Source organism: Lathyrus oleraceus, chromosome 4 (genome assembly GCF_024323335.1).
Source record: "Lathyrus oleraceus cultivar Zhongwan6 chromosome 4, CAAS_Psat_ZW6_1.0, whole genome shotgun sequence".
NCBI classification, from domain to species: Eukaryota; Viridiplantae; Streptophyta; class Magnoliopsida; order Fabales; family Fabaceae; genus Lathyrus; species Lathyrus oleraceus.
Genome location: NC_066582.1, coordinates 222,012,631 through 222,038,246, shown reverse-complemented (window position 1 = coordinate 222,038,246; position 25,616 = coordinate 222,012,631). Strand labels below are relative to the sequence as shown.

Below are 25,616 nucleotides of genomic sequence, written 5' to 3'. Positions count from 1 at the left end.
CACAAAACCCTAATCCACAGCCCAATCCTCAGATGGCCCATGATCAATCAATAAAACCCTGGCTTGCACCTTCTGACTTCCTATCTCCTGATTAAGACTTGGGAAGATGGCTTGCATAATGTAACCACATGATATGCAACATGAAATGCCTAATGTCCTAATAATGAAATGCAATATGTTAATGCTTAGTCCCAATAGAGGAGGGCAAATTTTGAGGTGTTACACGATCCAATTGTGGCAGACACCACCAGGAATAACGAAGTTGTTCACATCCTCTGCACCTTCTTCCAAGATAGCAGCAGTTTCTTCTGGTTGATCAACATGGATGAATCCTCCACTTGTGAACAAACCCTGCTCATTAAATGCCCCAGAACAGTAGCCAATGCCAGCCCGGGATTGGTTAACCAGGAATAAAATCCATCAACAGCACTTAGTCTGGCAAATTCCTCCTCTGAGTTCACAACTCTCTTGCTCAGGATGATCCATCAATCTGGCAGAATCGGCTCTGGTATAGTACCGACGAAGTGCGTCTTCAAAATAAATGAAGATCGCAAGGGTCAGACCACAGGACGGGAGACCGGAACAAAACACCTGCTTATGCAAATGATGCATGAAGTGTTTGTGCATATGCTTGTTTTTTATTTCAAAGGAACTCGAGGGTTTTATTTGCAAACTTTGAAATATTAACATTTTGATCATATATGAGAATATCTCATCAGATACATCAGGTGAAAAAAATTTCCCGGTTTTTTCATGTTTGAAATTTTTTGCAAATAAACTCCTTTGAGTTCCTTGAAAATTTTCTTTTTATCTGATGATATGGATGCAGATGAATGCATGAATGCAACAATCACACTCAAGGATCAAGCAAAGCACACCAAACAAGGGTCGTGGGAAAGCTCATTGTATCCTTAATATCAATCATCCATTTTGGTGGATTTAGGTTTTCACCTTATCAACACCCAAGTTCCATTGATATTAACGGTACATGAATCGGCTCTAACATCCTTAATATCAATCATCCATTTTGGTAGATTTAGGTTTTACACCTTATCAATACCCAAGTTCCATTGATATTAACGATGTTTGAACGACTCAACCACGAATCACGGGTTTGCTGAGAGTCACGAGCATGGAGTCTCGGTTAAGAACCACCCAAAGGGAGCGTACTAGGGTTTAAACCTCCCAGACATGTTCTATCAGAGGTTCCCATAATCATCGTCCCATCTCTCAGATATTATCGGAGGAACGAATACTCATATTCCAAAAATATTCTCGAGAGAGACTCTTATGAGTGTAGTATCGCGTAACAATCGCATCAGATCTTACATCTGGACGACCTCCGCACTAAGTCCTAAAAATAGGCCAAGATGGGTTTGGTAAACTAAGGTCCTTGGCTTTTAAGGCACATGATTGAAAGAATAATGCCTAACCACAAATGACTTGTGTGACATTATCAATCCAACATGACCTCCACCAAGTGAATGGGCTCGCAAGTCAACTGGCTAAGGAATACTCCACACCAGTCAACAAGACTATGCCATTCTCCTATCCTAGAGTGCACTCGAGTTCGGGTATAGAACTCATCTCACAGAGATCACCAAAGCAAACAACATTTGTATATCAAGCAATTCAAACATTACAATCAATACAGTTATCCCAAATTGTACAAAAATATGTCAAATAACACGTAAATAATATATCACACAACAAGGGTGAAAAGTAGGCAATACCACCAGGGAAGGTCTAATGTTATCCCCAGCAGAGTCGCCACTTTTCTGTAGCGGTGTATTCGTCGCTATATGATTTATTGGTTAAACCATAAGCAAAGTATACAATGAATTCGAGTCGCCACCGCACTTTTATTTATCCTAAGGATTGGTTAAAAAGCGAACAAAAACCTAAGAAGTTTTACACGTAGAAAACTAATGAAAAAGATCAGAGAGTCTGGGTAAGGGGTAAATTACGCAATGGGAAGGTGTTAGGCACCCATCACGTCCTAGGTACTCCTAGGGAGCCCTTTTCACACTTGTTGTATAAAAATGTTTATTTGTTTTGACATATTGTGCAAACATGAATGGGATGATGAGAAAAGAATGTACAAGTTAATTATTTTTGTGTTCGAACGGATGAACCCGTTGCCTACGTACCTTCCATCAAAGGTAAGGATCAAAACGCCGTAGTTCGGCTAAAAGATTTCCAAAATATTTGTGAGTTCATTTTAAAACAAGAGCACTAAGGCTTTACGTTATCCACGGGAGAAAACTCAACCTTATGAAGCAACAAGTCCACCATGTGAGAAAAGCTTCCACTCGCTAGTGAGGGGTTAACCCTATAATAAGCGAGGAAGACTTACAATTCAATCAACTAAGGACAAATAGGCGAGGTTAACATCAACCAACTAGGATAAATCAAACCTATGGCTAATGTATGAAAACTTAACAAGCATGGACAAAGCCACAAAGTCATTGAATGAGTTGGATTAATGGATTATGATTATTCACAAAAAGGATGGTCGAAGTATGGTTAGATTGATTCAAAGAAGTGTTATGAAATGGAGTTTGAAAAGTCATGGACTTAGGGTCCAAGTTTCTAATTTGAAAAGAGGATGAGAATGTTCGCACAACATGCATTTACAAGTTTTTAAAAGTCAACAAGTGAAAAAGGGGTTTTGAAACGAAAAGGGTGTGAATGGAGTGTAAAACTGCCTAGAAGTTCACCTCTTGAAATCATATAGAAGATGATTCAAGGGTATCCTTAGGAATGGGGCAACAAAGCAAGTAAGCAAAATAAGAGCAAGGTGATACCGGATGCCATCAATGGTCTTATACCAATCTCATAAAAGCAAAAGCGGATGTCGGATACCAATAACTGGGTTTACACCAACCTCCTAAAATAAAACAATGATACCGGATGCCATCAATGGTCTTATACCAATCTCATAAAAGCAAAAGCGGATGTCGGATACCAATAGATGGATTTACACCAACCTCCTAAAGTAAAACAAAACTTGGATGTCGGACGCCAATCTATCTGGACTTAAACCAACCTCCAAAGTATGGTCATAGGAATACAAATGCCACATCACTGGGACTTACAATTGCATCCTCTCATACAACAAACAAGAACAAAGAAGATATGAGTGACCAATGAGGTCTTACACTCTATCCTTCCATATCATGGGAACAAAAGCCAATCAACATGGTCTTACAATGGTCCTCCATGGGCAAACAAACAAACCACAAGGGTATACAATAATGATCATACAAGAATTAACAATCAATAATGATGAATGTACAATGGCAAGTAAGCAATCATGTACAAATGAATCAAATAATCAATCAAACAAACAAAGTCATTTAGCACCCACTATAACCAAACAATTGGGCTCAATCAAAGGGTTTGACTTAAGAAGTCCACTGGAATGGGTGAATGGCGCTCTTAACCTTGCCATTGAGGGGGCTAAGGTGAAGCAGATGAAAGGATATGAGGGGTGTGCCTCATCACTCTTATCCCTGGTCAGGGAAAGCATTGAATATCAGAAGGTGTGGGAGTTCAGAAAGAGGGAACTCTCTCCACAAATTAGACTCGATAGATCTTGGGTATTTACTCACTATGCATCAACACAAGTAGTGTGAGCAAGGTGAGTGACTCACGGAATAGTAGGAGATAGGTTGCATATCTCTTTTCTACCAATTGCCTCAAATGAGGACTTTTCCTGCTTAGGACAAACATAAACAATCACAAACATTGCCTCTTAAGGAGGACTTCAGACAGTTGCCTGGCTAAATAACAAGCCAGGTCTTCCAGACTACATGGAGACAAGAGAGTCTACCTCAATGCAAATGCTATACAAGCAAAGCAATGCAAGTTCTTAAGAGAATTGAGCGACTAAGGGTACCTGAAATCAATCAAATATAATCAGCATCCCAGTCATTAACTCAAAACAATAACATAAGAATCAACAACAATGTAATCAAACAATGCAATATGTGCATAACACAAAGCTCAGGTGAACCAAGCACCCTACAACACAAACAAGTTAGTTCACAATAGTCAAATGAAACAATTCAACTTGCATTAATTCCTTTTAAGCACTTTGCTTCTTAACCTGAAAAGTCAAAGTCAAACTCAAACATGAGTAACAAGACCACTAGGACAAGCCTAGGGTCCAAAGGATGGAAAAATCTTAAAACAGCAAGTGAAACATGATCAAAATCAAGGTTTATCAATTAAGAAGAAGGACCAATTGGTCCCATATCCAAACTATGCACTAATTTCATTTTATGCACAATTTAACTCAAAGTAAGCAAATGTGAATCATAAATGAGCAAACAGAATGATTTCCATCAAACAAATATCAAAACAGCTCAATAAATTCCACAAAAGTTCCAGCTTAAACAGAACACATTCAATAAGCTACATATCAAATTTCATAGCATTTGGACATGTGGAAGTAGGGAAATTAAATTCAACCTGTCATGGCATGCAAAAATCAACCTAAACTAGGTCACAAACCAAGTGTCAACTTCAATCAATTGTAAAACAGTGAGATCAAATTAGAAATGAATGGGACCAAAGCCAAGTTGAAGCTAGGCATGTTAGGAAACACTCCACCAAATTTCACATTCATATGGTAAGGGATGAGCATTTAACAAGTCATGTAAGTTTGCTACTCAAGAAACAATCCAAAAATGCTAAACAGCAATCAAAAATGTCAATCGATTAGAAAATGGATCAATTAAATCCAAAAAAAATCATGGTGAAACTAGACATATGAAAGTCATCTCATGCAAAAAATCAGAGCCATAGGCAAAGCATAAGCATGGAAAATTAAATCATGAAGTCAGCATAGCATAGTGTGACACATATTGTCACACTCAAAAAGATTAAATCATATCTATCAAACCAGAGATCCAAAAATCACAAATTATACATCAAAATCTCCAGGCATGAGTCAAGAGTCATCATATGAAATTTCATTCAATTTGGATAATGTATGATTATTTTGTGATAAAAATGGTAAAACATATGAATATAACACACATGTCAAAAATCAATAAGCCAATCCAAAATATTATCAGGCACAACATGAATTATTATGCCTAAAAAAAACTAGGGGAAATTTGGGATCTAACAAAAAAATTCCCACCTAATTTGGACTTGAAATGATTAAGATATGAATTTTTGAAGTTTTGATTAAAATTGAAATGTTTATTTAACTTGGAAAATACATTTAATTAGGCGCAGTGGCAAAACTGTAATAACGTGAACCAGAGGCCAAAACGCACAGCTTAAATAAATTGCGTGGCAGCATGTGATTCGCGCGCCCGAGCGGGAAACATGATTTTGAATGGAAACAGGCCAAAGTAAGATCTGGCACGCGAAATTGAAAGAAAATCCAGGCTGCAAACGCGTTCTTCAAGTTCGTCATCTGCAAAATTTGTTTTGAGCAATTCTCGACCAAAATGCGCAAACGATACGCCGTTCTCTCCGTCTCTCAGCGTAGATCACAAATATGGCCATGGTTTGTCTAAAGGTTATCGTGCAAAAAGATCTAATCGAAAGAAGTTTTGGTACACAAACTTAAATCTACAATATCTTGACGATTAGTGGATGAAATTAAACGATTCAAGCATCAATGCACTCTACGTTCAACGATCTACTGAATCCACATGGCAATTGCAACAATTGGAAGATTCGAAAAACTCACTTTCTTGAAGCACAGTGTGAAATCCTTGCTTGTTTTGATCCAAATCTTGAAAACAGATGAAGGATGATGATTATGAAGGTGATTGGTGAAGAACTCTTAGCTCAAAGATGCACGAAGAAAAGTGGATTTTTGCAGCTGCCATGGAAGAACTCAAGACTTGGACAGTGTGAATTTGCTCGGTTTTTGCCTCCAAATCCTTCAACAGAACTTCAACATCACCTGCATATGAAGATTCCAACAAGAACTTGCAAGAACAACCGTGAATTATTGAAGAATTGATCAAAAATGCTTATGTGAAAATGGAGAAAAAGTGAGAGAATTTGTGAGATTTTTTTGATTGGATCTGAAAAAGTGATTATTCCCCTCTCAATTCTGTTAGAATTAAGGCTTTATATGTGCCCTTAATCCAGCTCTTAATCATGATTAGGCAATCTTTTGTAATTAGCAAATGTGCACACTTAAGCATTTTGGCCTTTTTGCCCTTGGATGACTAGAACCAATGTAGCAGTGTTTTTCCACCTTGAGCAAGTCATAAATCACATTTGGGAGCTATTGGAATTGGTCCCATGTCAAAATTCAATGTAGTTTGAAATTTGGACCATTTTGCCCTTGGTTTTTTAATTAGTACACTTGAAAAATGACCTTTTTATGTGAAGGATTTTGGCAAAATGTGATGATGGATTTGGATAGTACATGTTGAATGGGGTTTGCTCAAAGAAGAACCGTCCAATTTGGCCATTCCATGTGAAAGTTATGCCACTTTGAATTTAAGCATTTTCTGAAAATGATTTGACCATAACTTGCCAACCATAAATGGGAAATGAGTGTTCTTGGACTTTTTGGAAAGGCAAGAACAAGATCTTCAACTTTCATGTTGGACAAATTTTTATTTGAAGCTTGGTTCATGATGTAATTTTGAGGAGCATAACTTTCCATTTTGGGCAGGTGAGAATTACAGGTCATTTCCATTTTGGGAAACTTTTTGTCTGACTTCAAATCCTTCAATGATGATCTTTGAAATGCCAAATGAGGCTCATATAGACATGAATGAGACCTTTCCAACCATCTCACACCTTCAAATTCCTGATTAAATGCACAGTTGACCACAGTTGACTTTTTAGGGTTTTGGTTGACTGAGCCATGTTCTGATGAATTCCAAGCCTCTTTCACATGAGATCTTGATTCCAATGATATCACAAGTTAAATGAACTCTTTATGAATGATCATGGTGTCCAAATTCTTCAAGAATGGCCACCATCAATTGCTCAATGCCTGATTTGACTGTTTTGACCTAGTCAGCTTCATCTGCAAGCAACATGGTTAGATGACAATATTTTTGTACTTTTGGTTAGTAAACAAATGAAAAGCAATGATATACAAATGCAATACATGCTTGGTGATCAAGAACCACACTCACAAGGTAACCCACTCACTAGGAGGGAAGCTAGGGCATGCACTGATCCTTGAGGCTATGATATGATATGATATGAGCCATGAGGGATCTTAGGGACAAAATTGGGGTCTTACAATCACTTGCTAGGAATTCAGGTAAGGGGAGAGATGTGCTCCTATAATGGATGTTAAAACATTAGGGGTAAATGGAAGAACCCTTAACCTCTTTAGGATGGAGTATTTAAATTTCTAATTATGAATTGTGATAATTAATTATTGTGTATGATGATTTTCGTGTGCCTTGATTATATGTATTTTTCTATTTTGATAAATAATTATTGTTGAGTCATTTATGAGATTTTGGAAGGTTTTATGAAATTGTAAAGTTATGTAATGTATGATGTTATTGATTTCAATTGGTGATATATTATGAAATTACTATTTTAATCATTAGATAGGTGTAGTACATCGAATTCTGAGCATTGGGGTTTTTACATAATCGAAATCGGAGGTCCTGAAGGCCTCAAACGGTGAAAAATGCAAAATCTACATTATGAAGGTCCATGGAGGATGCCATGAAGCCCCTTGTGGCAGATGCCATGCCCGTAACGCTTCACCTGTCGGGGCGAGGCAGAATTGGGTCCAAGTATGGTTTCAGTCATAACTTTTGATTCATAAGTCCAAATCAAGTGTCGTTCAAAGTGTTGGAAAGCTAACACAAATTTCTATATATTAAAATTATTTTTAGGATTTGAATATATTGTGATAATATGAGTATTTGATTACATAAGTTATTATATTTAAGATGAAATGCTTACATGATGTTGTTAAATGATTGAATAAGCTTGATTATGGGGTGGTGGTGTGCAAATGAGGTTGCTTACCTTTATGTATATGCATGTTGTTGGTTATGTGGATCATGTTGTTAGTGGCATGCACGGTCAGAAGAAGGCCAATGTATATGTGTTGTTGTTGCATGCTGAAAGTTCATGCATTCATGTTGTCAGAACTTCAGTTCTTTTTGGTGAGCCTCGATCTTATGCTGATGGATTAGGTGCGAGTAGATAATTCCTATTATGGAGGATTAATGAAGAGATACCTATGATGATGGTAGCGATTTGGCGTGCTCCGGTTCTAAGAGAGAATTGATCATATGGTGGAGATCGTTGAGTGAAATGAACCAGAGTGTTCATAATTTAGTACCACATGCATGTCGAGTCAGTTGTTGAGTACATTTGCATTTGTGTTGCACTTGGTGGTTATTTTTGGTGTTATGACGTGTGGATGAGAATACTTTATATGTTGTTGTTATTGTAATTAGTATGTAATGTTGTTAGTTAACATACTTTCAATTGTTTTTCACCGCTAATTATTAAAGTGTATTCTCATCCCTTTTGTTTGAATGTTGCCTTTGCATGAGCATCATGCAGATACTCGAGAGTAGCATTGCTGAAGTGGGTAGAGGATAGATATTAGAGTTACTTCTTTATTTTGTCGCTTTTACTAGTGATACCTTGCTCTGATCATGTAACATCGGGTTGGGTTAAACGCTTATTTTATTCCTTATGTCCAAATATGTTAAAGTCATAAGACTAATTTTGTTGTTGAGCGTTCTTAAGATGTTGATTTGATTGAGTATGACTCTCTTATTTGTTACTAGAATGGAAGTTTGTGACTAAATGTCATTACTTACTTTATCTTCCATAATTCTTGATGATAATTCTACTGCGATGATACTTTAAAAATGGAAGTGAGCGTGCGATGACAGGTTATGAATGTCTTATTATGTGAATATGTGATACCGATCAGATGAGATTGATGTCATGTAAACATCTCATGTATCATTCAGATAAGTTGGATGTCGTGTAAACATTTTTATTACAAATGTGTGTATTGAAATTTACTGTTGAAACTCGTGTTACAGAGCAGGTCGTGTGTTTTATGAATGTGCGCCACCCTACGCGATTATATGAGAGGTTTATGGTGTTACATTAGTGGTATCAGAGCAGGCCGATTCGTCCGACCAGGTTGTTCAATTATGTTTGTTCCCTAGTATGCGACATGTGTATGAGAACACTGTTGATGCTTATTTTATTTTCCATTTGCAAGTTGGGAATGAAATAAGTTAGGGGGGGAATCATATGTTTCTCTCTGATGTCACAACTATTGAGAGAATGGACATCATGTTGCTGCATGCGAGAGTGCAGTGTTGGCTAGTTCAACTATTTTAAGAATGTTCCGCTTTTCCTGAACCCGAAGAGAGGTTGAATTCGAGGATGCTATTGGTTAGTAAATGGCGTGATCTTTGAGGGAAGACGGTCATGTGTTCTCTTTATTCGCTTCCTTGTGAGGGGCAAGGTAATGTTTTGGCTAGAGATGAGCCATAAGCGTGTTGAGTATCCTGACATGTTTCCTAGGGATGTGCACGTATTGTCTTTCGTTGGAACAAGTTAATGGTGACTTGATCAATCTTTGCGCTTGAGATTAATCCGATATGGGTACGAATTACCTTTGATCAAGGTTTTTAGAGGTGCTAGAGACAATAACAAACTTAGGGTTTATGGGATTTAATTTTTCATCTCTTGTATACATACATTTGTAAAGTAAGATTTATTATATTAATATCTCAATTCGAATTCGAATTTAGCGCAGATGTACCCATAACGAGGTCGATTGGGGAACTGTCTAAACAAATCCTTGCATACTCTCTATCTATCTATCTATCTATCTATCTATCTATCTATCTATCTATCTATCTATCTATCTATCTATCTATCTATCTATCTATCTATCTATCTATCTATCTATCTATCTATCTATCTATCTATCTATCTATCTATCTATCTATCTATCTATCTATCTATCTATCTATCTATCTATCTATCTATCTATCTATCTATCTATCTATCTATCTATCTATCTATCTATCTATCTATCTATCTATCTATCTATCTATCTATCTATCTATCTCTTTTATTTTTTGGTTCACAAATTGTTGATTACTTTGATCTCTTAATCAACATTGTTTGGATAATAACTTTTGAATTATTTGACTAAATTTGTGTTGTTGTAGTAATCACATACCATTTGGTAGTGATTGGATTTCTAAGAACTGCAAACATTATACTAATATTCAAACTTTGTTGATTGCATGCAAAATGTTTGACAAATTGTTTCAACTAGTTTTTCGTGTGTTGTTATAATTAGAGATAGACCGTTACTATATTAGAGTATTCAATTTAGTGTTTGAAGTATTGATTAATCAACTTATGGATTACTATCATACCATTGGTACTCTCACGCATATTCGAGTTTTTCAATAGTAGGTTCGGTTAGGCGATTTTGGATCCGAGAAATATTTGAAACTTGCTTCCGCGTCATAAATTTTTCTAAATCAAATTTTCGAATAATTTTTTAACTTGGGATCTATTCACCCCCCTATAGATCCAGGTCTATCGTCTAACAAGTGATATCACGAGCTCTAGTTGTTTCTGGTCTTAAGATTTGCTTATTGGATAATGGCTACCAAACCTAAAGGGGCGTATAATAGAGCACCTGTTTTCACCGGCGAAAATTATGACTATTGGAAATCTTGCATGCGTATTCATATCAACTCCATTAATAAGGGTGTATGGGACATCATCACCAATGATCCTAATGAAATTACAATGACCAATGGTGAAAGCGTCATTGTACCAAAACCGAAAAATCAATGGAGTGATAATGATAAGAAATTGTGGTCTCGTGATTGAAAAACACAAAATATTCTCATATCTGCATTAAATGTTAATGAGTATTATCATGTTTCTCATTGTGAAATCGTCAAAGCTATGTGGGACACATTAGAAGTTCAACTCAAATTCATTTTTTTTTGTTTAATGAAGTATAATGTATTATTTATTTTTAGTATTCCATCTTATTTAATTTAGGTATTCTTAATTACTTTAACTTTATTTTGGTTATTATATTCTATTATTTGAATATTGGTTTGAATTAGTTTAATTTATTTTATTGTAATTCTTTAATTTGGTCGAATTATTCTTAAATGAAGGTTGAAATGAAGTGTAAAACTATGTTATGTTATTATATGTATTATCGATATTGTTGTATTAACTTTGTAATAGATTTTTGAAATATTTATTTTATTAAGTTGTGAACATATGATTACGTGTGATATATCTATGCAATTTAGTTTCATATTATTAGTTTATTTAATAAACAGTTTGGCCGTAGGTTTGACCGTATGTTTAACCGGTTGAACCAATTAAATCTTATACCATAAATTTCACTGATTCAATCTTCGATATGATTTTTAAAATATGGCTTAGTGCCTTGGACACCTTTTTCCATATGCTACCTTTTACACACCTTAGGGTGAGTATTTGTCATAAAGGTATGTATTTTTATTTTTAATTGTAGTTGTAATATATGTGTCGACCTAGTTGTTCTCGGGTCTAATTATATCCATGTAATTTGACAAATAATGAATGCATTAATTCATATTTTGAGCTGGTTCAGGGTCTAATCCCATTCACTGTAGTAGATTTCTGTGTTCGTTTCTTTATTTTAATGTATTGTATAAATGATCACAATACAATCCCTTTTCGGAGAGAGCCTTATCATACTTAATCCCCTTTGTTGGTTAAAGTTTGACGTGAATCAACTTATTTTCAAAAGAAATCAACATTTAGACAATCTCACTCATTTTCTCTAGGGGAGATTTTTGTAGTACTTAGTTTTCTCGTTGAAAATAGTTTGACGCAAATAAAATTATTTTCAAAAAGATATAACGCATAGATGCTCTAATCAATCCATTTTAAAAAAAGCTTCACAATATTCAATCATTTCATTTGGAGGAGGTTCACGTGAATCCATTCGTCTGACATATAGTCGGCCATAAAAGAATGTAACATAATATTACCATAAAAAATATACACAATATTACCATTAATATTTATTTAATTAATTACAATATTTTTTTAAAAAATTGGACGCAACCCAAATAAAATATTTTTACTAAATAGAACGAATTATATAGATCTCGTCACGACAACAAGATCTATTCTCTAACCTCTCTCTAAACCACCATCCGTTCTTCCTCCTCCCCAATATCCAAACCATATGTTTTATCATGTAGCTTTCGACTAGTTTAGAGAATTGCCGGCGCCACACTAGTGGTCTCTTTAAAATCACTTCAGATGAGTCCTTTTTCCAGTGGTTGTGGCTGTTTCGGTAGGTCCTATGTTATGATGGTTAGTCAGATCTGTTATATTGAAATTGTTTCAGGTGGTTCTTCTGTTTCGATGGTTATTCCCCGTTTTCAATGGTGGGCCACTTCTGGTGGCAGAGTTTTTCGTTGGAACGTTGTTGTCTCTTACAAATCAGTTACGATGCTCTCCATAGTGGATGTTCCGGAGGTTGTGGTAGCTCCTTCATTTTTTGGTGTGCCTCTTAAACGATAATGGTTTATCGATGACCGCGTTGGTGTTTCTGGTGTAGGATTGGTATCCTTAGCTTTTGACTCTCTGATTGTCTTCAAATCTATTGAGATCTGCAGATTTCAAAACTTTAGGTTTGTCTTTTCTGAATTGTCGCTGACTTAATATTTGTATCACTCATCGTGATTGATGTCAAATTATTTTGATATCTATATCATTATGTCTGATTGATGTTGGATAGTTTAGCTCAAAAGAGTCGTTTTGGTTGCTGACTTTTGTTCCATAGACTATTCACACAAGACTATCGTGCCTGTACGCTAGTTTACTGGATAGTGGCGATTCATGTATGTTTGTTTTAATTAATTTTAAATCATTTTACTGTATTCGACCTATTTGTATATCCATTTGAGTTGATTATATTGTTTGACTGAATTTGATTTATGTGTTTCCGTAGATGTAATTGCTTAATTTTCATTTTATAGATGACTTATAAAATCTTTCTAGAAAAAAAAAAGGATTAATTAGGATTTTTTTTTATACAAAATATAACGACGTCGTTCTTGTGTTCGAATTCAGCTTACTTTTTTTTCTCACCTTGCAACGCATTACGAAGTTCTTCAACTTCTTTGTTGCTTCGTTCTAGTTCTAAAATAGAGATTAAAACATAGTAGTAGTAACATTGGAAAATCCAGTAAGCTTCGTTTCGCTTCAGTTTGGATACACAGGTTCATACCTCAACAAATTACTCACTATTTATCGAGTATTCCTCATGAGAACTCGAAATGCAGATTCGTCCTCCAAATCCGTAACCCCTAAGAAGACACCGCCGGCGAGAAAATCCGCCGGAGAATCTCCCGTCGCGAAGCGCACACCTCCATCCAAAACCAGAAACGCCAAGAAGACGGAGGCATCGCCTGCAACCGAGCCTATAACCGATTCCAATCCGGATCAATCTGGTAAGCTCTTTTCCCCCTATACTTCATTTCTGAAATTTATCGATGCGAAAACTTCTATGCTGGAGTTACCTAGCAGTAGTTTGTACGAAGTTATGCACGAATCCTCTCATGCCGTGAAATTTCAGATGACATTATTAGGTTAAAATTTGGTCTCTATCTATCTAAATTTTCATTGATTTTGATAGGACCTTTGTTTCTCAACAGTCAATAGTTTAGAGATAGACCTAAAATTTCTACATGATGGTAACCTGATAGGACTATAGAGTATTGTTTCTGTTTTTGTTTTGTTTTGTTTTAGTATATTTTACTTGATTGTGTAACAGAGCAGCAAAAATCATTAGCCAGTGCTACTACCGCTACGAAATCTGCGAAGAGGAAAACATCAGGTAAGTCGAGGACAACAGTGGTTGCCACCACTCCAAAGTTGGAAGAGCAATTGGAGGCTGAAGCTGATGAAACTAGAGACGTAGATGATTGTGAAGCGGCAGAGAAAGTGGTAGAAGCTGGAAATGTTAGCGATATTGGTGCGGATGATGCGGAGAGTGAAAAAGAAGGGGGACAAAGTTTTTTCTCTGTTGGATTGTTGGATGGGAAGGAACAAAAGCCCATGGAAGTGGATGAATCTGTTGTTGGAAAAGTTTGTGAATTGGTCGAAAAGGGGAAGAGCATGGAAGACAGTGAACCGACTGTTTCTCAAGAGGCTCCTCTTTCTTTTAAACAACCAGGATGCAACGTCATGGATCTCAATATGTCTGTGGCTGATAATGAAGATAATACTGCTGCAAAGGAAGGAGGGGAAGTGTTGAAAGAGGAAGAATTGAATATACCGGAAGAAGAGAGAGGAAAGGAAGAGTTGATAGCAGACGAGGGAGCAAGAGGAAAGGAAGAGTTGATAGCAGACGAGGGAGCAAAAGGAAAGGATGAGTTGAACGATCAAGGAGAGAAAGGAAAAGAGTTGAACCAACAAAAACGAGATAAAGAAATTTTAGAGTTTAAAATGCAGGATAGAGAAAAAGGAAAGGAGGAGTTGCTAGAACAGGAAGGAAAGAAGGCAATGGAAGAGTTTAAAATACAGGAAGGAGAAAAAGGAAAGGAAGAGCTGAAAGAACAGGAAGTAGAGAAAGGAAAAGAAGAGTTGAAGGAACATGAAGAAGAGAAGGGAAAGGAAGTGTTAAAAGAACCAGTAGGAGAGAAAGAAAAAGAAGAGTTTAAAGTACACAAAGCACAGAAAGACAATGAAAATTTTAAAGAAGAGAAATTAGAAAACGCAAAAGGAGAGGAAACAAACATTATTGGACATGAAGAGCACTTTAGTGTAGAAGTACAAGGCCAATTGCAAAAAGAATTTGATCCCGAAAAGTATGGCGTTGAAGGGCCAAAGAGTGGTGAATTGATAGATCTTGAAGAACAAGGGAGGGTGGAGCTTGAGGAGGAAGATCCAGAGGAAGATCCAGAAGAAGATCCAGAGGAACTGCCCGAACAAACCGAGACATTGGATGAAGAGCATATAGATTTTGAAGATATTGCAAAGCAGCGAAAGATTAGGAAAGAGCACGAGATATTTGTTGGTGGGTTGGATCGTGATGCTACAGAGGAAGATCTGAGAAAGGTTTTTCAGAGGATTGGGGAGGTAGTGGAAGTCAGGTTGCATAAAAATTCGTCAACAAATAAAAATAAGGGATATGCTTTTGTGAAGTTTGCCATTAAGGAGCACGCAAAGAAAGCTTTGTCTGAAATGAAGAACCCTGTTGTACGCTTCTGTTCTTATTGTTATTTTCCTTGATGTTGTGCTCCCAATTCCCGGCATTGTTGTTTGACCTCCCATTTTTTTTACAGATACATGGTAAACGATGTGGCACCGCACCTAGTGAGGATAATGACACATTATTCTTGGGAAATATTTGCAATAAATGGACAAAAGAAATTGTAAGTGTCTAGTATTTTTTTTCCCTTTTTTTTTTCTATTGCTTATATTTACTAGCATGGTTTGTTATCTCATGTGTTTTTAATGTACGTGTTACAGATTAAACAGAAGCTGAAGGATTATGGTGTAGAAGGGCTTGAAAACATTACACTCGTACCAGATGTTCAACATGAAGGCTTGAGCCGGGGCTTTGCATTCCTTGAGTTTTTTTGTCATGCTGATGCCATGCTTGCATACAAGAGACTTCAAAAGCCTGATGTCATCTTTGGTCATGCTGAGCGAACTGCTAAGGTAGCCTTTGCCGAACCGGTACATGAACCAGACCCAGAGATAATGGCACAAGTGAAGTCTGTGTTTATTAATGGTCTCCCTCTTCACTGGGAGGAAGATCATGTGAGGGAGCTGTTAAAATCTTACGGTGATATTGTAAAAGTTGTTTTGGCGAGGAATATGTCCACATCTAAGAGAAAGGATTATGGATTTGTGGATTTTTCTACACATGAAGCTGCTTTAGCTTGTGTTGATGGTGTAAATAAATCAGAATTGGGAGATGGGGCATCAAAGGTATATAATCTTTCGCCTTCACCGGGGTTTTACATTTTGAAAGAATTACTCTCTTGTTTCCTTTGCTTATTTTGAAGAATTTTCAGTAATATGGGGCAGAGTAATTTTAATTGCCTTTTAATTTTTTTTATAGAAGATTGAAAAGGAATTCCTACTTAATTGTTCTCCTTTCCCTTTTTCCCATCCGTCTTCCTCGAAAGCTTGATTTCTGTCACCTAACAGTATTTTGGTTAATTTTTGTATCCCAGTAGTTTATTTTCTTTTGTTTTGACCTGATCTGGTTGGCCTATTCTTTTGTTAAGAAGAGCACATAATTTTTGCCATGTTTTTCAGATAAAAGTGAGAGCTAGGCTTTCAAACCCTTTGCCTAAAATGCAGGCTGTCAAGGGTGACATGTGTGGTGGCCTCCGCATTGGTCAGGCTAGGAGTGAAGCTCACCCAAGATCGGGTAAATAGCCTTTTCTCCTTCCATTAAGTTGAAACCTTATCTTTTTGACATTATTTTGAATGATCCAAACACAATATCTAAAGAAATAGGTCTTGGGCGGGGGCGAGGAAGACATCCCTTCAATAACAGGGGAAATTTCAACAGAGGCAGGAGTTTCTATCATCATGGGGGCCGCAGTCAAATTGGAAGGGGTTTTTGGGACGACCCTGATTTTAGTATGCATCCGGATTTCCATCAGCGGCAATTTGGTCCACAAGGTCACTTGTTAAGCTTCTAGTTAAATTTATAGTTGAAGTCTCTTACAAATTACAATATATAAAGACATTCACATGTTTTTTTTTATGATCTTAATATTTTACTGTAATGTCAAGCAGGAGCTATGGGGGGTGGACATTATGCAGGTAGTCTAGGTGGTGCTCCATTTGCTGGTCCATCTAGACATTATTATGATAGAGAATGGTATGGTTTCCCTGATGGAGGCCCCGGTGAGCCTATTCCTCCAAGAAGGCCATGCTCTCCAGGTGGACGGTTTTATGGTATCCCTGATGGAGGTCCGGGTGAGCCTATTCCTCCAAGAAGGCCATATTCTCCCGGTGGACGGTTTTATGGTATCCCTGATGGAGGCCCTAGTGAGCCTATTCCTCCAAGAAGGCCATACTCTCCAGGTGGACGGTTTTATGGTATCCCTGATGGAGGCCCTGGTGAGCCTATTCCTCCAAGAAGGCCATATTCTCCTGGTGGAAGGTTTTATGGTATCCCTGATGGAGGCCCTGGTGAGCCTATTCCTCCAAGAAGGCCATACTCTCCAGGTGGACAGTTTTATGGTATCCCTGATAGAGGCCCTGGTGAACCTATTCCTCCAAGAAGGCCCTACTCTCCAGGGGGACAGTTTGACGTGCCTTTTATGGGAAGGCATGTTGATGATCCATATCTGTATGATGACAATATGCGTGGAATAAAACGTCCATTTTATATGACTGTAAGTTTTTTATTACTTAAGCATATGATATGGTTGTATTACCATACAAATTTGTTTTAACTCTAAAGACACCAGGAATATACTAATTAGTTTTAATTGTACTTCTGTTTTTTTAGGATCCTGAACCTGATTACATGGGGCCTAACAGAGTTCGCCCACGATTTGATTATACAGATCCATCTATATTTCATGGAACTCAATACCATGGTCTAAACATTACTTCCTTTTTCTTTCCTACTTATCAATTGTATGGTTGTATATTCTTGATAACACTTTTGATGTACAGATTATGCTGGGGCTGGCAGCAGGCAGTACCCACATGACTATTATGGTTCTCATGTGAGTGTATTTTTGAACTTATTTTTATCTCACTTTATATAACTTTATTATTAGTGATGTGTTATGATATTCATGTGCAGCACGGCAGAGGTCCATACTCATCATTCTATGGGGGCAATGGCCCTCATGAAGACAGATACTATTATTAGCGCGCAGAACCTTTTGGTAAGGATCATTTTCATGAATTTAAATTTAAGTTTACTACAGTGGATTGTTTTTTCCCTAATGTTTTGTGGCACTTAAATCATGTTTAGGTGGATCTGGAACAGACAGATCAGCATCTTCAATTATGAGCACGTGGCCTCTCGATTATACAATTTTGAAGTTGCATTTTTTATTTTATACTCTTCTACCTTATTCCTAGTCCATCTGTTTTGTTTCTATTTATCGATTAGATCATAAAGGTGGTATAGACTAAGTTATTTAATCTGTGTGGGATAGGTTGTCTTTGAGGTCTTGGAGGAGAAGGTATATATAATCAAGAGTTATATGGAATGGACTAGATTTCCTTCACGGATTTAGGTATGATATGATCAGGGACTTGTTTATGAGGATGCTTTATTATTGTACAATATACTTTATGATCAATCGAGTGCAATTTTGATGATTGGACACTGGGAAGTTTATAGGACTACGATAAGTAAAATCTTTCAGGTGATAGATTTATTTTTTAAGTGATAGATAAGGTGTGATATTTGAATATTCATATGGTGAGGCTCTTGCAGTTCTTATGAAGGTTCTGGAGAATTTGCTTACTGGTTGCTTTCATGATTAGGGGCTATATTTTGGTCTGAACACAAAGCCTCACCATATTTTTGGAGTTCTTTTGATTGGGTAGGATCCTTTTGAATAATTATTGCCTATACTGAAGCATCCTTTTTTATGGAAAACTATTTGTTTATTGAATTTCGGGCAGATAAGATTGGCCTTCGATAGAATGATGTTCATGGATGCTGTTTTGGTTATGGAGAAAACAGTATATTTGATTGATTTAGTTCCATATAATGCCAAGTAATGTTTAATATGTGTATACCTGAGGAGATCTTCATTTTTTACTCTGATATAACCATTGGCATTGATTAAGAATGAAATCACTTGGTGTGGACTGAGAAATCTGTTGGTGTAGGCATCTAAGGATGTATGGACCTTACTGTTTTAATTGTCATAGGAATTAATTTTGGATGGTTCTATGAAGTATATAGAACCTCCAAGCAAATGAACCGTGGAAAAATGTTTATTCCCTGTGTTTAAGATTTTACTAGATTGTTCACTTTCTGTGTTTATTTTAGAATTTTTTTTTGTAGTGAATAGATAGTTGGTTGTTCAACATGATAGGAGTAGTAAGGACTAGGGCCTGCTTCTTGAATATTTAATGACTAATGTCATATAGGAAATGGATTCTCTACCTTCTTAATTTGGTAACTTAGGTGATTTTAGTGTATTTTAAAAGAGAAAAATTGATGGTTAAATTAAATTATTTGGATGAGAGAATTTTAGGTTCAGATAGAGAATTTAGGGTTATAGATGTTTAGTGTGCATAGGCTTAGTCTGATTTCTCAGTTCTAGGATTTTCTTCAAGTGCCATAAATTGCGTCTCTCAAGTTTTAGAATAGGCAGGATATGTAATTTTTTCAAGATAGTTGGTCCTTTCTTTTAGCTTTTATCTGTCTTTCAATCATTATATGTTTTGTGATTATTAAATTATGTAGTGTTGAGCTTATTGAGAAAGTCAAGGTGATGATGCTGTATTGAATAATGTCCTGAATATAAGATATGCTTATTGAACACATTTTTACTATCTTCCTCACCGCCTATGTCTGTATATCTATAAATATCAATATCCCGGCAAGAATTCTTTTTCTTGTCCTTGAGTAATTATAAATAAGTTTTTATCTGTCAGGTAATCACACTAAATTTTATGAACAGTTATTATCCAGTACTTCCATTCCCCCTTGCCACTGCTTGCAAGTTGCAATACTTCATTGTTTAACCACCCCTATTTGCTAGAGCCGTTGTAAACCAAGACCTGTGATTGCTATTTGCATTAAAAGAATGTAGCCCAAACCTACTGAAACACAGTTCATTATCGAAGTGTGTCTTTAACTTGGAACAAATGTAAGAATTGACAAATTGCCCGTGCTCTTTGTAATGCTGCTTAAAACATTTGGTTCATGCGGTATAATAGTTACGAGTTTCTTTATTCATCACTCGAAGTCATTTTAGAAATATACTGAAACATGGTTCATAGGACACTTTTTTCTACTTTTAGGATTTAGGGTTTACTTCATCTACTTTTATTATTATGTGATACCAATACAATAAAGTAGATGAAGATGAAGTAGGAACATTTTATGCAACAAAATTCTTCAGTGCAGTATCACAGTCCACGGCAATGACTTGTGACATATTCGGGTTGTTGAAGAAATTGCGACACATTTTTAGAATAGAAAAGCATTATATTTTTTTCACACTATAAAAACTAAAAAGTAAAGTCAAATAAAAATGTAGAAGTAACACAAACAAATTTAAATAAATATAATTTGTATTTGTTGGTCTTATACATTGAAATAGATTTTAAATCTGCTTTATATATATTTTGTACATATTTTTTAAATCACTATATTTAAAGACATATTCATGTTTATCCAACATTAACTTGATAGATTCTAAATCTGCTTTATATATATTTTGTACATATTTTTTAAATCACAATATTTAAAGACATATTCATGTTTATCCAACATTATCCAACAGTTTCAATAAATATTGCACTCCAATTCTTGAACTCTTAGATAGCTTTTATTTTTGTATTGAATATTATAAATCCCTTTCTTTTAATCTCTTCAATATTTAAACGACAATGTGATGACTTGTTAATTTGAAATCCAAATCATTGTTGTGTACCCTAAACCTTCAAATATTTAAAGTTAGATAATATGCACATTTACATTTTTATTTATTTGATGTCATCATGTTTCAATTTTTATTTGTTTCTTTATACTCACTGCCTCTTTCACATTCCAATATAATAAAAACTTTTATCTATAACAATTCGATTAAGACCTCTCGATAAGTACACAAAAATCTAATTTAACAACTTCAAAACAAATCTATTTAACGTATCTTGTATAAGTGTTTTTTAGGTGCAAAGTGACATTTTAATTAAGTGTATGTTTGATTTCAGTTCAAGACACTCATAATTGATTTTGGATGTGTAGAATTGATTTTAATATGTTTGGTTACTCTCAAATAGAATTAATTATATTTTTTAAGAATTGATTCTACTTAAAATTATGATTTGTAGTTTTTGAGTAAAAACATGTTTTTTACCCTGAAATTTACTGATCACGTCACCTTTGTAAAAATATATCAAAATATAAATCACTTTACCTTTTGTTCTGAGCCATCCAAAGGCCCAATACAAACGAAATTCAAACATACAGCCCAACCATGCAAAGCCCAATCAAAATTATCCAACATATATACATGACACATGTGAGACTCAAGGTATACTATTTTGATATCATGATTTCACTTTACTTATCTTGGATTCTGTAACAAACTTGAGCGTTGTAATGCCAACCTTACAGATCCACCCCCACATCATTGTATCGAAGATCATCATCACCACATTCAGAGTCCACCATCCTCAATCAAGCATAATTCTGGTTCCACCATGAAATGATGGTGTCATTTGTGGAAATAAACTTCTGGTTCACGCAAAATTTCACGAACAAATCTCATTGGATCTAAAGCTAGATCGCGATGGAGTCATAATAGGAAGAAGAAATTTGTCCCTACCCCGCACCATGAGACTCTTCCTCCAAACCTCCTAATCCAACCACCGGTTCCGGTTGCTGTAACCAAGGAAACTAAGAAGGAATTGCGGCAACAAGAACGATCTCCTACCGCCAAATATCACCTTATCGAAAAGATAAATTGAAAGAATACGTAATTCGATGCGATCAGAACACAATGTGTTAACCTTTGAAGCAAATTTGAAATTTACCCCTACAATCGCGACAAACCATGCCACACCAGGATACTAAAGCTACAATAGGAGCTCAATTGATCCAAGCACAACTCAAAGTGAATATGAATATAGATTTCCACCATACAAGTTGAGGTAGGAATGAGACGGGGAAAACTTCATGCTTCCGAAAAATTCGTCAACCTTATACGAATGAAGGCATATATGACTAAGGAGGGACACTTGGAAGGGAGCAAAAAGCAGCAATTTGATATCAAGGCCGAGATATGCCTGTTATGTGATCCACCTTGATACTCAAAAGAAGTAGTAATTCAAACCGAGATTCCAAGTGAAATGTAGGGTACAAAAACCTATAGGAGCTAAACCCCACAATTCCATGTAAACAAAAAGTCACGGGGAATAAAGTCCTTCGACTCATATCACATCAAAGGGAAAATCAATTACTGAATAATCGAATGCGGACTCCCTGGAACTGTCCGTCAAAGGTACGAGTGCAAATCCTCTTAACATACAATTTAAGTATTTCTAAAAGGTCCTAAAAAATTAAATAAATATATATTTCGCCTAAAGGAATAATGTACACATAAGTAATATTATGATCCCCCATAACGTGGCATAAATTATCTTTATAAAATAGGACCCTACCAGGAAAAAAGAGCTTGAGCGTAGTTTGCGTACCCCCTCTTAGAAACTAGCCACTCTAAGAGCGTAGCTGGTGAAGCTCATAAGATGTCCACCCCGAAACAAGATAAAAACCCGAGGACATGGACGAGAATCCCACCCTTGGCTGAAGGGAGGTTCCTAGTGACACTGACGACTCACACCAACTCCCTTCGACCGAAACGAGTAACAAAAAATTTAGAAATGACCGTAGCTCCCTTCGACTGGGATGGGTAATGACGAAGCTTAGTAGTTACGCCATATCCATTCGACTGAGACATATAATAAAAAAGCTTGACGATTACACCATTTCCCACCAACAAGACAAATGACAATGAGCTCTTAAGACCTCGCCAGTTCAAGTCTAGAAAGATCTATACAAAATATTACAAATATGACAAGTTCCTATTTCATAGATGATTAAATCCGATTATAACAAGGGAAAAAGTTACAAACTTGCCTGAAGCTACAAAATAGAGAAAAGAACGACCCAACTAATATAACAGGAGGACCACGGAGAATATCAAATAAACTACAGAGGGTATAAAGAAAAATATCAAACAAAGAAAGGTAAATAAATTGATAATGTTGTTCATACATGTTACATGCAAACATCAGGGCATAACGCCCGATAAAAATAAAAAGAAAAGATATGAGGAAACAAAATCATGCACCACCGCCTTGAGACCAAGCCCTGTCATCCTCTACCAAAGCTCCATCCTAGACCACCTTATACGGTTCAATATGCAAACGGAGAACCTGAACACCGAGATGAATTGCTTCCAACTGATTGGTCGTTTGGTCAAAGGTACCATGCACCCGTTTAAGGGTATGGTCAACAATTTGATTAACCTTATTCCTTAAGTCGGCCAACTGTCCCTTCTAAGCCTCCCAATCCTTTTCTCAGGACTCGTTCTCATACTAAAGAGCCTTCACAACCTTGCTCGTGCGAGAAATAATCTCCACAACAAAAATGGTAGCCTCCCTGCGAGACTTATTCTATGTCTATGGAGAAGATTAAAGCTCATCAATCTTGGCAGTAAGAGAAGAAGGGGACCCATGCACCTTTTATTCCTCCTGAAGAGACTTTATCTTGCTTACCTCTTACTAAATGGCCAATAATTTCTTTTGGAGATGGGATTTCTCAGACTCGATCGCCTTTCATTTTCCCTTCCATGTATCCCTTTCCTCAGAGGGGTTTCCCATTTCTAGAACATCACCCCGACCAACAACAACCAAGGAAAATAGAGAAGATGTCCGATAAATATAGAAAGTCTCCTCAGAGAAGAGATTCGTCTTCTGCGCCTCAGTAAGATTTTGGAGATAAACGGGATCTTCCTTGGAGATTTAAGCAAAGGCCTCTTGAAAACTACAAGGAATATGAGAAGGAATAATGGTCGACAACTTAGGTAGAGATGTAGACGACCTAGAAGAAGCACCACCAGATAGTCAGACCCGCTTGACCAAATCTCCCTATAGAGATATTTGATCCCGATCTCGGGCCCTTTTATTATTGGTATAAGGAGACAAGGCCTGATATTCAACACCTGTACTAGCTACCAGAGTAGAAGTCTAGCCCTAAAAAGAGGAGACCAAGGATATTTCAATTGGAGAAGATACACCATGACCAACCGGAGGACGAGTGAGGGAAACTTTAGCCTCATGTTCTTCAACAATATCAAAACCTTATTAAAGGAGTTCATTTTATCTGCAAATAACAAAACATCCCACATTGGAGGGGGGGGGGATGAGGAGATGAATCTTTGAGAATAAGAGAATCCAAGGAAAAGAAATACTCGTGAGGCTCACGTTTAAAGTGAAGCCAAGCTCAAAATACTTTCGGAACCTATCTGTATAGGTACTAGGGGTTAAACCTTGGAAACCGACAGGAAGAGCAAGCCCAATGAGAACCTTGTAGAAGATGGAGTGAGTTCCCATAGTTTAGGGTTTTACTAACATGAAACTATCCTGGAACTCATCCTAATTCTCGGTCCAAGAGCTTAACCGGGGAACTTCCTGCCGCAGTGAAATAAGTCATTGATCTAAGATATTATCATATGAATTATACACCACAAAAAAAAGATGGAAGAAAATCAGGTAGTAAGGCTTCCAAAAACAATAGTCATCCCATAGTTGGAACGCCCATATAAAATCCTAGGCGCTAGGATGAAGCTACGAGGGTGAAATCTTCAAGAACTTCAACACCTCCACTTCGAACTTAGATAAAGGAAACCAAAAATTTATCTGAGTAAACACACATTAATAGAATGGAATAGAGCATTCCCCGAAGCTGATACATCTCCTTTTACCCGATTCCACAAGGATAACCAACAAATCAGAGGGGCGACCTACTTCTACATTAGCCTCTCTAACAGATGCATGACTATATAAAGCAGACGACATTCCCAGTATCTCAGAATCCACCTAGCTATACTTTCTTGCATCAACTGGATCCATAAGGTCGATAAGCCTTAAAGGTATCTCATTTGCTCGAAAGATATCTGGTGGCCCGAGCCAATCAACAATAGCACGATGTGTCCCACACGCAAAATGATCCTTAATCTCAGCATCATTTAGATCCTAACCAAAGATGGAATGATAATTTATGATGAAGGTTTGAGCCTCTTCCCTATTCAAGGCAACAACTTCTGCCTCTAGTGTAGTCAAAGTAGGGAAAGTTGAATCCATGATAGTTGTGGAGGAAGCAAACGCAAAACTGACTGCACAATCACTCCTAGCATTGTCAACAAATTGGAGCGCATCAAAGAATTATTCTATTGGACATATGATTCCATACACAAGAAGGGGGGGGGGGGGATGGGGTTGAATTATGGAGGTTTGAAAAATTGTTGATTTAAAACAAAAATTATTTGATAAATAAGAGTTTAAACTATTTTATGAACATATTTGAAAATGTAGCAAAAGATTCTAAGTAAATAACTTGAAAGTAAATAGATAAGGGAAAAAAAGTAACATCAGAGAATTATACAGGTTCGACTAAGAAGACATAATTATATCCTCAATAATTAATCTTGAGAGTATCCACTATGCTTAAGAGCTTTTAGAAGGTTAAGCCTATGAGCCCCTTATACAAGTCAACGATGTTTCAAGCTAACTTATAACCAAACAATGAATACGACTTAAAGCAGTTAGTCTTTGCACCAAATAAAGACTTTGCACAGGATGATCTTGAACTAAGATGGAGTTTTGAG

General features: G+C 36.5%; 1 protein-coding gene across 5 annotated transcripts; it reads left to right on the top strand.

Moving 5' to 3' along the window:
• Nucleotides 1–13,100: 13,100 nt before the first annotated feature.
• On the top strand, nt 13,101–18,367 carry LOC127074656 (uncharacterized). 5 transcript variants are annotated; one of them, XM_051015997.1, is made up of 12 exons: nt 13,101–13,499; nt 13,823–15,249; nt 15,336–15,425; nt 15,523–15,987; nt 16,321–16,435; nt 16,519–16,692; nt 16,810–16,986; nt 17,131–17,414; nt 17,531–17,621; nt 17,701–17,753; nt 17,834–17,918; nt 18,008–18,367. In XM_051015997.1, exons 1-11 carry the CDS (start codon nt 13,313–13,315, stop codon nt 17,900–17,902), a joined length of 3,132 nt encoding a protein of 1,043 aa, XP_050871954.1. In that variant the 5' UTR covers nt 13,101–13,312; the 3' UTR covers nt 17,903–17,918; nt 18,008–18,367. The 5 variants fall into 5 exon arrangements, with proteins under 5 accessions (XP_050871954.1, XP_050871953.1, XP_050871952.1 ...); XM_051015996.1 differs by having other exon boundaries at nt 16,810–17,035; nt 17,180–17,414; XM_051015995.1 differs by having other exon boundaries at nt 16,810–17,107; nt 17,180–17,414.
• Nucleotides 18,368–25,616: the final 7,249 nt, after the last annotated feature.